Source organism: Mustela erminea, chromosome 4 (genome assembly GCF_009829155.1).
Source record: "Mustela erminea isolate mMusErm1 chromosome 4, mMusErm1.Pri, whole genome shotgun sequence".
In the NCBI taxonomy this organism is placed as follows: Eukaryota; Metazoa; Chordata; class Mammalia; order Carnivora; family Mustelidae; genus Mustela; species Mustela erminea.
The window spans coordinates 85681641-85696657 of NC_045617.1; the positions used below are offsets into that span (position 1 = coordinate 85681641).

Here is a 15017-nt window from a genome sequence, read left to right on the forward strand (position 1 = left end):
AGATGGGCTGAATGCTTGGGAACTGAAGAAAAGGACAAGGCAGGCCCATGAGGTGCACACCTCATGAGAGGATCTCTCAGTCGCAACCAACAAACTGGCTGTATGTTACCTCAGCTCCCTGGTCTAACTGTTGGAAGTTGGCGGGGAGCAGTCATGTTTCAAGTGCGGCAGGCCTGGGGGGTCAAGGGATACTAAGAGAAGAAAAGAGGAATGTGTAAGGATTGATAAGATAGAGTTGACTAGTTGGAGCTGGGATCATCGAGTAGGACGGTGCAGTTAGAGATGCTCAGATTAGACAAGAAGGAAATAGTTTCAGAATGTCATTTGTATTCCATTCTGATCATTCTTCCTCTTCCCCAGAGCCAATGAAATTGGCCTTATCAATTGAGGCTAAGGCATGGAAGATGTTACTCTGTCGCTACTTGAATGAAGAATACAAAAAGAAAATGTCAGACATGATAGCATTTATCAATGAATACTTGAAAAAGTTATCTAGACCTATTCGTGATTTAGATGATGTCAGGTTTGCAATGGAAGCCTTATCATGTATCCGTGATAATGAAATTCAAATGGACATGACTTTGGGACCAATTGAAGTAAGAAATGATCACATTTTTCTTTCTTGAATTTTTTTTTTAAAGAGATAACACTAAAAAATTGATTCTGTTAACATCCTTTCTTCATCTGTTTTATGGCACAGTCTGCCAGTTTCTCCTTTCTGATTTGGTGTCTTTGGAGGGGTTTTGAAAATTACCAACAGTGAACAGTATACAAAGGAAAATATTAATTAAATACTAATATATAATACAAATATATTCATAAAATATTAATTAAAATATTGATAATGCTGAACTGGTCTAGACCGTGTTCAGTTTTTTAGGCTAACACCAACATTTTACAAGAATGAATGCTGGTGTTGTCCATGTCAATCCCAACATTCTAGGCAAGTTCCCCAAATATATTTGACTTTCTTTAGAAACTGCTTTTAGGTCTCATTCATGACCAAAGGCATGCTGAGGGCAGCATGGTGGGAAGAGTCCTTAGGCTCAATGTAGTCTGTTGGAACTAACATCAACCAGAGATGTTTTTAGGGTGGAGTAATATATTAGTTTCCTACTCTGGCTATAACAAATTTCCATAAACTTAATGGCTTAAAACAACATAAAGGTATGATTTCACAGTTCTACAGATCGTAAGTCTGAAAATGGATTATACGGAGTTAGAATCAAGATGTCAGAAGGGCTGTATTCTTTCTGGAGGCTTTAGGAGAGAGTCCATTCCTTGCTTTTTAGCTTCTCTTCTAGCTTCTACAAGCCACCTGCATTCCTTGGCTCACAGCTCCTTCTAGCAGTGGCATCACTTCTGCCCTTGCTTCAGTTTTTACATCTTCTCTGGCTTTACTCTCCTGCCTCCCTCTTTCCCTCATATGGACCTTTGTGACTACACTGGGTCCACCCAGTTTGTCCAGGACAATCTCCCCATCTCAAGGTTTTTTGTTTTTTTTTTTTTAAAGATTTTATTTATTTACTTGAGAGAGAGACAGTGAGAGAGAGCATTAACGAGGAGAAGGTCAGAGAGAGAAGCAGACTCCCCATGGAGCTGGGAGCCTGATGCGGGACTCGATCCCGGGACTCCAGGATCATGACCTGAGCCGAAGGCAGTCGTCCAACCAACTGAGCCACCCAGGCGTCCCTCAAGTTTTTTTAAACATAATCGTTTCTGCAAAGTCCCTTTTGCCATGTAAAGTAACATATTCACAGGCTCTGGAGATTAGGATGTGGACAACATTGGAGAGGACCATTATTTTGTCTACCACAAGTTAATTATGACTAATATTTAAATTCCTGGCTCAAGGTGTTAATAAAAATCAGACCCTTAATTTATTTTATTACTTTTTTTTTTTTTTAAGAGAATGAGTGCACTTGTGTGAGTGGTGGAAGAGGGGCAGAGGGTGGGGAAGAGAGAGGATCTTAAGCAAGCTCCATGCCCAGTGTGGAGCCTGATGTAGGGCTCAATCTCATGACCTTGTAATCATGACATGAGCCAAAATTAAGAGTTGAATGCTTGACCCACTGAGTCACCCAGGTGCTCCAGAAACCTTATTCTTAAGCATGAATTCTTTTAGTAAATCCAGTTGCCAGTCCATCCCTTTGACCATTCAAGTTTCTTTTCTTCAGAGTATCTCCACATCATTGTTTCATTCTGTTCTTTATATAGCCAGTGCATATTTTAATAGAGTAATGAGAAGATATTTTGCATGGTGTTGGACAAGATCAAAGAGGAGAGAGGAGAAAATGATCCTAGAGATATTTTCTAGGCTAGTATTTCTTTCTTTTCTTTTGTTTTTTTTTAATTTAAGCTCCAGCCCACTGTGGAGCCCAGTGTGGGGAATGAACTCATGACTGTGAGATCAAGACCTGAGCTGAGACCAAGGTTCAGATGCTCAACCAACTGAGCCACACAGGTGCCCCGACTAAGATAGTATTTCAGTGTGATCTGCCTGCATCTCCATCAGAATCACCTAGGTGCTTATTAAATATAGATTTCAGGACCCAAGATCTAGAGTCAATATCAGGTATCAGGGAGAATCTAGAGGTGCTTTATATGTATGTATGTTTAACTCTTCTAGAATATACTCTCTTCTTCTAAGAATAGGAAGACTAGGAATATATTTCTAGAAGGCATCTAAATATTTGGCATTTGCTTTTCTTATGATGTTTCTGAACTCTCTTTCACTTTCCAGGAAGCCTATGCTATTTTAAATAGATTTGAAGTTGAAGTGACCAAAGAAGAATCAGAAGCAGTTGATACCTTGAGATATTCTTTCAACAAATTGCAGAGCAAAGCTGTAAGTACAAACTTAATTCTTATTTTTTATAAGTTACCATCTCTAGAAAAAAGTTTTATACATTTTAAAGCTTTAATATTATTGTTTTATTAGCCTTATTGAAATATAATTTACATACCATAAAATTTACCATTTCAAAGTATACAGTTCAGTGATTTTTCATATATTCATAGAGTTGCACAACCACTGTAATTATCTAATTTTAGAACACTTTCATCTTCCTGAGAAAAACCCCATACCCATGAGCAGCCACCCCATCTTCTCTCTCTTTCCCTAGTTACTGGCAGCCATGAATCTACTTTTTCCATCTCTATGGATCTGTTTTTTCGGGACACATAATATAGATGGACTCATACAATATGTAGCCTTTTGTGATTGGCTTCTTTCATTTAGCATAAACTTAAAATGTTTATCCATGTTGTCCTCTGTACCACTGCTTCATTCTCCTAATGGCTAATGATGTTGAACATCTTTTCATGTTCTTATTGGCCATTCATCCATCTTGTTTGGAAAAATGTGAATTTAAATCCTTAAGTTTTTAACAAATGGGTTGTCTTTTTATTTTTGAGTTGTATGAGTTCATTATGTATTTTGAATATTTGGATATCCCATATGAAAGAATTTGTAGATATCTTCTCTCATTCTGTGGATTGTCTTTTCCATTTTTTTCAAGTTTTTATTTGAATTCCATTTAATGGTATAATATTAGTTTCAGGTATATAATATGGTGATCTAACACCTCCCTACAACACCTGGTGATCATCACAACAGGTGTACTCCTTAATCCCCATCACCTATTTAACCCATCCCTCACCCACCTCTGCTCTGGTAGCCATCAGTTTGTTCTCTGTCGTTAAGAGTCTGTTTCTTGGTTTGCCTCACTCTCATTTTTCCCTTTTTTCATTTGTTTTGCTTCTTAAATTCTACATATGAATCCTATGGTATTTGTCTTGCTCTGATTGACTTACTTTGCTTAGCATAATACATCCATGTTGCAGATGGCAAGACTTCGTTCTTTTTTATGGTTGAGTAATTTTCTATGGTGTATATATATACCACATCAAAATAAAAAGCTTTACAACAAAGGAAACAATCAACAAAACTAAAAGGCAACCTTTGGAATGGGAGAAGGTATTTGCTGATGCATATCTGATGAAGGATTAGCATCCAAAATGTATAAAGATCTTATAAAACTCAGCATCCCAAAATGAATTATCCCATTAAAAAATGTTTAGAAGTCATGAATAGACATTTGTCCAAAGAAGACATACAGATGACCAACAGACGCATAAAAAGATACTCAACATCACTAGTCTTCAGGGAAATGCAAATCAAAACTCTCATATCACCTCACACCTGTCAGAATTGATAAAATCAACAACACAAGAAACAAGAAGTATTGGTGAGGCTGTGGAAAAAGGAGAACGGTCTTGCACTGTTGGCGGGAATGGAAACTGGTGCAGCCACTGTGGAAGGCAGTGTAGACGTTTCTCAAAAAGTTGAAAATAGAAACTGTCCTATGATTCAGCAATGGCACTACTAGGTATTTATCCAAAGAACACAAAAATACTGATTCAAAGGGATAGATGCTCCGTGATGTTTATAGTTGCATGATCTACAACAGCCAAATTATAGAAACAGCTCAAGTGTCCATCAACTGATGAATGCATAAAGAAGACATCTTTTTAGTTTCTTGATGGTGTTTTTCTTTTCTTTTTCATATTTTTACTGTTTTAAAATAAATATAAAATTTACCATCTTAATAATTTTTTAAGTATGCAGTTCAGTGTTATTAAAGACATTAACATTGTTGGAGTTACATCCCTGTAACTCCTTTCATCTTACAAATCTGGTATTTCATGTCTAATAAACTGTAACTCTACATTCTCCCTCCCCCCAAGTCCCTCGTAACCACCATTCTGCTTTCTGCTTCTGAATTTGAAATGCAAATTTTTAAAATTTTAATGAAGTCCAGTTTACCTTTTTTTTTCTTTTGTCGCTTGTGACTTAGTATCATATCTAGAACATGGTTGCCTAATCCAGGGTCATGAAGATTTACTACTATGTTTTCTTATATCAGTTTTATAATTTTAGCTCTTACATTTAGATTTCTGATAAATTTTTTTTTGTATGGTGTGATTTAGGGGTCCAACTTCATCCAAAAAAGACATGTGCATATCCAGTTGTCTCAGCACCATTTGTGGAAAAAAACCATCCATTCACCAACAAACTGTTTGGCTCCCTTATCGAAAATCAATTGACCATAAATGTAGAGAGTTATTTTTGGCCTCTCAATTCTATTCTGTTGATTCATATGTCTAACCCTATGCCAGGAACTTACTGGCTTGATTATTGTAACTTTGTGTTTGTTTGTTTGTTTGTTTTTTAATTATGGTAAAACATACATAGCATTTGTCATTTTAACTATTTTTAAAAAGATTTATTTACTTTTTTAGAAAGAGAGTGTGTGCACAGGTGAGCAGGGAAAGGGAAAGAAGGAGAGGGAGAGAGAGACTTAAGCAGAGCTTAAGAGCATGGAGCCAGGCGCAGGCCTCCATCTCAGGACCCAGAAATCACAACCTGAAGTGAAATTAGGAGTCAGTTGCTTAACTGACAGCACCATTCAGGCACCTCTCATCTTAACTATTTTTAAGTGTACAATTCAGTAGTGTTATTCACATTGTTGTGCAACCAATCTCCAGAAATTTTTGATCTTGCAAAATTGAAACTCTATATCCATGAAATAACTCCCTATTTCTCTCTTTCCCCAGTCTCTGGCAATTGCCATTCTGCTTCTGCCTCTATAAATTTGACTGTTTTTGGTACCTTATATAAGTAGAATTATATAATATTTGTCTTCTTGTGACTGGCTTATTTGAGTTAGCATAATGTCCTGAAGTTTCATCCATGCTGTACCAGGTGACAGATTTTTTCCTTTTCAAGACTGACTAATATTCCATTACATGTATAAGCCACATTTTGTTTATTTGTTCGTCTATCAGTGGACACTTGTGTCTCTTCCATCTTTTGGGTATTGTGAAGAATGCAGATATTGGCTATTGTAAAGTGCAGATATCTCTTTGAGATCCCACTTTTAGTTCTTTTGGCTATGTACCCAGGAATAGAATTGTCGTATCATATAGTGTCATTTTTAACTTTCTGAGATCCACTATACTCTTTTCCATGGTAGCCGCACCATTTTACATTCCCACCAACAGTGCAAAAAGGTTTCAAGTTCTCCATATCCTTGCCAACACTTGTTATTTTCTGTTTCCTTGAGAGTGGGCATCCTCATTGGAGGGGGGGCACATTATTGTGGTTTTGACTTGAATTTCCCTTATGTTACATGATGTTAAGCACCTTTTTATATGCTTATAAAAACATTTGCATATTTTCCTTGGGAAAAAGTGTATTCAAGGCCTTTGTCTATTTTAAAATAGAGTTATTTGTGGTTTTCACTTTTGTTGTTGAGTTATAGTTGTTCTTTATATATTTGGATATTAAAGCCGTATCATATATATGATTTGCAAATATTTTCTCTTACCCATAGGATCCCTGTTTTCTCTATTGATTGAATCCTTATAATTCCATCTACTTCTGTAAAGTAGGTGGTGATATTTCCTATTTCATTCTTAATTTTAGTAGTTTGAATCCTTTTTCTTTTATTCTTGGTTAGTCTAGGTAAAGGCTCATCAATTCTGCCTATCTTTTCAAAGAAGAAATTTTTAGTTTGTTGATTTTCTCTATTGTTTTCCTATACTCTATATCATTTGTCTGGGCTGTAGTTTTTGTTCTATTCTTTTGCTTTTTTTGGATTCAGTGTGTTCTTTGCCTGGTTTGTTAAGGTGGATGGTTAGGTTACCTAATTTGAAATTTTTTCTTCTTTTCATGCAGTAATTTTCAGCTATAAATTTCCCTCTAAGGATTTTTGAAGTTGGTAAATATTTATTCAGTTAAACATTAAAAATGAACTCCAAGGGAAGATCCAGATTCTTTAATTATAGTGAAAAGTTTTATTGAATATTAATTAAGTGTTGACTTAAAACTTTTTGTTTATGGAAGGATTTGTCACTGAGGTTGAAGCAAGGCAGACTAGCAAGGGCTCTGAGCTGAAATTGGGATCATGACTTGTGATCCCAGCTCTGCTACCAGCCAATTGGGTGATTTTATGCAAGTTAATAACCTTTGTTTCTCAATTTCTTCATGGGCTCATTTAGGAATACATTAGGAATTTTTAAAATACGTAGTTATGAGTCTCCCTTGAGGTAGTGTGTATAAGATGTTTTCTTCATGCTCATGTTTATTTCCATTCATGCTCGATATTGAGTAATCATTTATTTTAAAAAACAATTGCTGGTTTAGTCAGAAAAGTGCATCTTGGGAAGGAAATGAAGAACCCTCTGTTGAGATTTAGTGAAACCCAACTTTCTGTTATTGTTTGGTGGGAAAAGATTCACTCAGGTGGGTTTTTTTTTTTTTAAGATTTTATTTATTTATTCATGAGAGACAGAGAGAAGGAGAGAGACCGAGGCAGAGGGAGAAGCAGGCTCAATCCTGAAATTCTGGGATTGGGACCTGAGCCGAAGGCAGCCACTTAATCAACTGAGCTACCCAGGTGTTCCATTTGGGTTGTTCTATCTCTTTGATTATAATGTTAAACCTATTGGCCCATCCTTTACTATAATCACCATTAATCTGAAAGTAGCCTATGTTCCAACCTAGACAGATGCTATTGTTGAGAACTTCAAGTTAAGAGCGGGGGCCCTGGAACCAAATAGCTAGGTTTTGAAACTTGACCTTGCCTCATGCTGATGCTGAGACTTTGGGGGAAGTTCCTTAGTGTCTCTGTGCCTCAGTTTTCTCACCTGTAAAATGGGTATAGTATTAGCATTTGCCACACAGGGTTGTCCTGAGGATTAAATGAGTTAATATAGGTGAAAAAACCTGGTGGATAGGAATTATTCCTTAAGTGCCAGCTATTATGACTGAAGGTTTAAGCAGAAGCTTGGAAGACGGTCATGGGAGGCATTCACTTTTTTTTTTTAAATACCCAGAGTAATATTACTTTCTTTTAGAGGTGACTCTTCCAGCCCTGTGAACCTACTAGAGATTACTAATCCCAGACCTTCATCTGGTCTCAGAGATGGCATGTGACCCAGACTGGGGCCTATAGCAGTAACTGTTTCCCTGGCCATAGTGATGGCCAGAGCTGGGTCAGCCAGAAAACTTTTTCCTAACTGCAGTTATAGAATATGGCTGCCTCTTGGGTCATGAATTAGAATGTTTTGTGTCTTCTTTTGGTGCATTTGGGTTATTTCCCTTTGCTTTTTTGTTTCTTGTTTTTTTGTTTTTTGTTTTTGTTTTTTTTTTAAAGCAGCATTGTAGAGACACCCTTGTTCATACTGGACATCTGCAGGATAACGAACTTGCTGGGACAGAATTAGAGTTTTCATTTAAATACATTTTCACTTGAATCCATATCATGTTGGTTATTCTTTTTTATTCTAGGTTTCTGTGCAAGATGAACTAGTTCAAGTGCAGCCAAAGTTTAAAAGTAGTCTTCTTGAGGCTGTGGAAGTTTTTCGTGAGGATGTAATGAACTTTGCAGAATCATACGAGACGGTAATCTAAGTATTTGCATGCTGTGTGATAAAATGTTCTGTGGCATGTTTATATGGGATGACAGTGATGAATCTTGAAAAATTCACTGTGATTTGCACATTGTATATAAGAGGATAGATTTAATATTTGGAGAAATCAGAAAAAAATGGGGGGACAGCTGAACCTTTAAACTTATTTTATAAAGGAAGAAAGAAGATTTAACTGTTAAAATGAGCAACAACTTTTGAGATTGTGGAAGGAAGGAACAAGAGGTTTGGTCTTATGTTTTCTTTCTCAGGCCAGAATGCTCATTGTTGAAAATGTAATACAGTTGTTGGAAGGCTATAAGAAATTATAAAAACCTAAATACCAGGGTATTATGCAACAGATCTTTTTTTCACTAACTCTTAGAGAACCAAAAGGGTCACTGAATATAAATAATCAATGTCACACCTGGTCAGTCCCTCAGACAATTCAGCCTGGTAACATGACTGATGGTGATTCTCCCCTTTGAAGTTAAACTCAGAAGTTGAATGTATTCCCCTAACATATGCTACTTTCTTTTCATGGTCGCAATGGGTCTGGATTCATAAGCCATGTTAACCCCTTAATAATAATCACATAACACATTTTTTTTTTTGCATGTACTAAACTTCCCTCTTTTAGTTGGATTTGTCAACATTTTATGGCCTTATCATTCCATTATCCTGCGAATCTGGTCTATTATTTAGCATATTCATATATTCAGGATTGTACAGACCATCTGGGGTCCCTTTTGCAACTGGGTTCTGGATGATGGCCACCAGAGACTGCATTTGCTTCATCCAAGTATTCAACCTACGTGCTCCTTTATTTCCATATTGGGCTGAACAGTCAGTGGAAGGAGGCTGTTTTCAGAACTCTGTATCAGTTATTCTAATGCACAAACACAGCATCATTACTTACAATCCTAAGTGAAATGAAACAGAGCTCTAGTGGTGCAGGCTTCCTACAAGATGTAATTCTGGCACATTTTAAAAAAATGAATGGAAGTTGGAGTGATGCAAATGTTCTAAAATTGATTGTGGTCATGGTTACACAACTCTGTGAATATACTAAAAGCCATTAAAATGTCCATTTTAAATGAGAGATTGTATAATATGTGAGCTATATCTCAATAAAGCTGTTACAGAAATTAAATGAAAGCTTCATATATGGGACAAAATTAGATCTTCCAATTAAAAATAATGTTTATTTATTTAAAGGAAATAATGGATAAACTCAAAAAATTGATAAATACATGTGTTTAAGAATTTAAATGGAGATTATATTATTCATTACAGGAAGGACCCATGGTTCCAAATATTCCACCCCAAGAAGCTAGTAACAGGCTACAGATATTTCAGGTGAAACTTCATTTTCTGTATGTCAACCATGTGTTGTTATTCTTTAAAGTAATTTTAGGGAAAAATTTATGTGTTCTACCTTACACTGGAAAATTTAGTGTTTAAAGGGCATACAGATTTTAATCTGCAAAATAATGTGATTGATTCCTTTTCTTGTATCCCTTTGTGTTGTTCTCCACAGAATCTCTCCCTGTATTTTTAAAGAATAAGCCTTTGATTTTGAACTTACGTGTATACCTTATTTTGGTTCCAAGCATCTCATTTGTATGCAAATGGTAAAAATTCATATAATAATAAAATATATCAGAATAAGATCTAAAATATTGACAAATGGTTTCCCGGTGTTCCCTCAGTATCCATTCCTTTTTATCCTTGACTTTAAACTTCCCAGCTCATTTCCCTTACCCTGGACTCTATTATACTCATCGGATTCACCCTCTTTTCCTATGCTCAGATTGCTGAGCAAATCTAGAGAAAAATCACATACCCCTTTGGGTCATTGTTTTGCAGATTCATGGATTCCTATGTAAGCTAGCCCCTAAGAGGATCAGGCATTATTTGTGTCTGTTCTCTATCCTGTTTTCTGTAGTGGCCAGACTATATGTTCATGTTCTGTTTATGTTCTCTGTCCCGCATGCATTTGTAGTCATTAAAAAATATTTATCAGATGCCAACTGTGTGTCCTGGTCAATAGAAAAGTGATTAAGGCAAGGTTCTTCCCTCTACACTGCTAAAATCTGGTAGGGAACAGAGAGCTAGATAGATAGTAAGTGCAAAACTGTGTGGTGAGCCCTATGATCTAAGTGTGAGAACTAGTCTTACGGAAACAAAGGTAGGGAACTACCAACCAAAATAGGAGGTGGGGCAGCCAGAGAAGGCTTCCTGGAAGAGGAGCCGTCTGAGCCGCATCTTGAAGGACTATTTAGAGTTAGCCAGGGGAAGAAGGAAGAAAAACAAGTTAGACAGAATTTATACCTCTTACAAAGGCCCTGAAATGAGGAGTTAAGCCAGGGGATTTAGGGAGATGTGGGGTCCAGTGGTCAGAGAGGACAGGGATGAGGGAGGGATGGGACAGCTGAGAGGGTGGAAATCGCTGCTGAGAGGGCTTTGTAGGCTCTGGTAAGGAGCTCCTGGCCCATTCTGGGGGCTGGAGGGCTCTAAGCAAGGAATGGCCTGTTGAGATTTGGATTTCTTTTTTTTTTGAAGATTTTATTTATTTATTTGACAGACAGATCACAAATAGGCAGAAAGGCAGGCAGAGAGAGAGAGGAGGAAGCAGGCTCCCTGCTGAGCAGAGAACCCGATGCGGGGCTCGATCCCAGGACCCCGGGATCATGACCTGAGCCGAAGGCAGAGGCTTTAACCCACTGAACTACACAGGCACCCCGAGATTTGGATTTTTAAAACAGCTGTGTGTTAAAAAGATTTCTCTGGCATTAGTGCGGAGAATGCTCTGGAAGGAGGATGGTTAGACTCACGGCCGCTTCAGTCATGCAAGTAAGAAATTGTAAAGAGTGAGACCAACCAAATGCACTTGCAATGAACAAAACTGGATGGATCATGAGTTTATTAACAAGACCAACGTGATAGGCCTGGAGCCTGGGCTGAGGGGAAGAGGGGGAGATGTCCAGCTTGGGAAAACAGAAGAAAGTAGAGTCCTTTACTGAAGTACGAGTGTGGGAAGAGTCGTTTTGAGATTAGTTTGGACAGATGACCTTGTCTCCCAATTTACAGAGATGATTTAGGGTGTGTGTGTGTGCAGTAAATTTCAGAGAGATGTGTTGCCTTTCCTGTCCCTGGGGACTCTGGACTCTCCCTTGTTCCTTCTTGCCTGACCCTTTTCTCTCCTTTCCTCTTAACCCCGTCCCCTTCACTAAGTCTTCCCAATCAATATTTTAAAAGCTGTGTGTCTTTCCTTTTTAAAGTAACCATAAGACACCTATTTCTCTGTTCTGTGCCCCCTTTTAGATGTCACTTTTTTCTTCACCAGGCCCCAGTTTCTGCCTGCCTTTGTGCTCTGATAGCTTCCATGGTTGAGCCACCAGGAGATCCAGAGATGTTGTCCAAAATCCAGTGTTTTCTTCTTTACTAGCAGCCATATGAAGGCTTTCTGTAGCTAACTTAGTTTTGCCTCGTGCTGTGTAGGTATTTCTTAATATCCTTTTACCTATGTCAGAGATAACTTCCTAATACTTTGCCATTGGGTTTTTTCACCTCAAAGCAAATAAAAAAGAAGAGTAGATTCAGTAATCTTGTCCTCGATGCTGTATGTGCATGTTCCTTAGATGGTTCAGGCTGGTTCCATGCATGCTTTTCTCAGAAGGGTTCAGTCAAGTGGAATTTCTCACATGGTATCTAACTTTCAAGTATCTCCCTTGATTTGAGTGATTTAAATGGAAAATCCAGACCCAAGCCGCCTGGGTGGCTCAGTTGGTTAAGTTTCTGCCTTTGGCTCAGGTCATGAGTTCAGGGTCCTGGGATCCAGCCCAGCATCGGGCTCCCTGCTCAGTGGGGAGTCTGCTTCTTCCTCTCCCTCCCTCCCCACTTGCAGTTTCTCTTTCATGCTCTCTCTCAAATAAATAAATAAATAAATAAAATCTTGAGGAAAAAAAAAAAAAGGGAATCCAGACCCAGATAAAAAAGGGTTCTTCTAGGATCACTGGAGCAACCAGGATTTGTAGCCTAGACCCTAGAGGAATAATCTTGTGCCAAGTAAGGAAATCAGCTGTCACAGAGCCCATTGTCTGTGCTGCCTGGTTCCACCGGCCAGGTAGGTCTAGCCCAGAAAGCCTGGTGGATTTCTATAAGGCAGGTTGTCTATGCTGGCCAGGGTTTTCATGGGAGGCAGCAGGCATAAGCCTTCCACTTGAATATGGTGTCCGCAGACAAAAAGTCTAGTCCCTTGTTATTGCTGTGGTTCTTTTGTCCTAGGACAATAGTGGTCCCTTTTGGTCCCTTTTTGCCAGACCCTGGAGGAGGCTCTGATCCTTAGCTACCTGAAGTCTCCTGCATCTCAGGGAAAGGCCTGCCTCTCTGGAGAAGCCAAAACCAACACAAATTTGCTCACCTGGTAGCTGCCAGCTGAGCCAAGCAGAGCCCCTCAGCAATAAAAACAAGGTGAAGAATGAAACTAGATAGTAATGTTGAAGGGTGATTAGTGCCAAGGGAAAAAATAGCGGAGAAGGGGCATAATGTGCTGGGCTCTGTGTATGTAACATGGAAGTGAACTTTAACACCATATCTCCAGAGACGGCCACCTTGAAAAGCTGACATTTGAGTAGAGACCTAGAGAAATGAGGGAACGAGCCAGACAGGTACCTGGAAGAGCAGCTATCCAGACAGGAGGGAGAGCAAGTGCAAAGGCCCTGAGTGAGAGCAAATATGACATCATCTTACCTATGTTCTTAGTGGATTGTCCTGGCTACACTGTTGAGAGTAGATTATTGACTGTCAGGGGTGGAAGCAGAGAGAGTAATTAGGCTATTGCAATAATCCAGAGGAAGGTGACAGTATCTTGGACCAGACTGGTGGCATTGGAGTTGATGAAAAGTGGTTGGAGCCTGGGTATATTTTGAAGGTAGATCCATCTCCTTGCCTTTCCCTCAGGAATTACCAATTCATTGGTCAGTGACTGGGACTGTAATATACTACCTTTTACCTGGGGGGTGTGGCTACTTCATTGAAAAGACATTGTAGGGCCCATCTCTTGCTGTCTTGCTCCTTCTGTTCTAACTATGCTTGGGGGTGTGCACACAGTAGGCTATTCTCCATGCATCTGGCTGGGTATGTGACCCAACTGTCCTCAAAAGCAAGGGCACCCTCAACTTCCTATCCCCCCCAAAAAAGCAGATGCCAAGATCTAGATCTTGGAAAAAAGCAGGAAGCCTCACATTAGGCCTCAGGGTGCAGTGGTGTTCCCAGAGGCAACTTTACTCTGATCTCCGGAATTACTGGGCACTGGGTTGGCCTGCTGACAAAGTTGATATTTTGTTCCCCATTTGGCTGGTGACATGGGTCTTTTTATACTATTTGGGGCCTGAATGGAAAAAGGGTGAGTGACTGGCATTCATCAATAGTCTTCACCACATAAACAAGATTTTAAGTGTCATTATTTTAAAGTATGCTAAGTTTCACATTTTTGTTTCTCTTTTTCTAGTGTTCACATGGTTCCATGGCTATGTTAGTCAGTAACTTTATTGAGTGACCACTGTGCTAACCAGCAACTAATAGAAAAAGTGCAAAATACGGCCCTTACTTTCTAGAAAGGAAGAGTTCATTGGAGTTCCCCTAGGGTCTTCCCCACTTCCTGAGTTGGGTCCTCTAAAATATGCTAACGGTAGCTGTCAGATCGGATTCACTGAATGTGGTGAGGTCTGATGCCAGACATTCTCCAGGGCCCTCACTGATTATACCCTTATTTTAAAGCCGCACATACCTTGTCACATGTGGATTATTTCTATTTGCTTTTGTGCTTTAAACACGCTCCATGCTTAGCATTCTAAGTATAGGAGATCCCACTTCCAATTCAAGGGGCATGGGCATTCATTTTGCTGATTCAGATTGTTAGAATTCTCTCAAATAGTGTTAAAAGGGAATCCTTCATTTTATAGACTCTTTATTGCTTGGAGGGAAGACAGGGTGGAAAGGATTATACTCACTCATTTGAACCCTGTAGAAGAGAGGACAGGTCTAAATTAGTGAAAAAGCCTGAATTATAGATTTTTTAAAATGCAGTTTTATTACTTTCAGACATATTTATGGGAACCTGAAGTATAGGTCTTCTGGGGACCACATAATTTATTAAAGAAAAAATTTTATGTAAAATGGATGCTTTTAGAGTGTTTGAAAGTTAATTTTCCTAAGTGCTCAACTTTTCTTCTGATTGCTTGGCACCAGTATAAATTTCTTCACAAAACTTTGTTTCATAGATATTATTAAATAAACCTCAGTGTAGCTTTTATTTCAATTATAATAAATTCTACTTTAATGGGGCCTGAATTAATTTTATTTTACTACAACTTAAAAATCTTTTTATAGGCCAATTTTGATGATCTGTGGAGGAAGTTTGTTACATATTCATCTGGTGAACAACTTTTTGGATTGCCTGTGACTGATTATGAGGTTTTACACAAAACTAGGTAAGTATAGAAATTGGGCAAGTATTACATGCAAATAATGAAACA

At 38.4% G+C, this 15017-nt stretch overlaps 1 protein-coding gene across 6 annotated transcripts in view; it reads left to right on the plus strand.

The window, feature by feature from the left end:
* Nucleotides 1–15017, plus strand: part of DNAH8 (dynein axonemal heavy chain 8) — a 342799-nt gene that overhangs the window by 115682 nt on the left and 212100 nt on the right. For all 6 annotated transcript variants that reach the window (XM_032339820.1, XM_032339819.1, XM_032339821.1 and 3 more), the window contains 5 exons: nucleotides 361–596; nucleotides 2744–2848; nucleotides 8357–8470; nucleotides 9772–9834; nucleotides 14872–14972. In XM_032339820.1, coding sequence (XP_032195711.1) covers nucleotides 361–596; nucleotides 2744–2848; nucleotides 8357–8470; nucleotides 9772–9834; nucleotides 14872–14972 — 619 coding nt within the window. The remainder of the gene's footprint in view (nucleotides 1–360; nucleotides 597–2743; nucleotides 2849–8356; nucleotides 8471–9771; nucleotides 9835–14871; nucleotides 14973–15017) is intronic.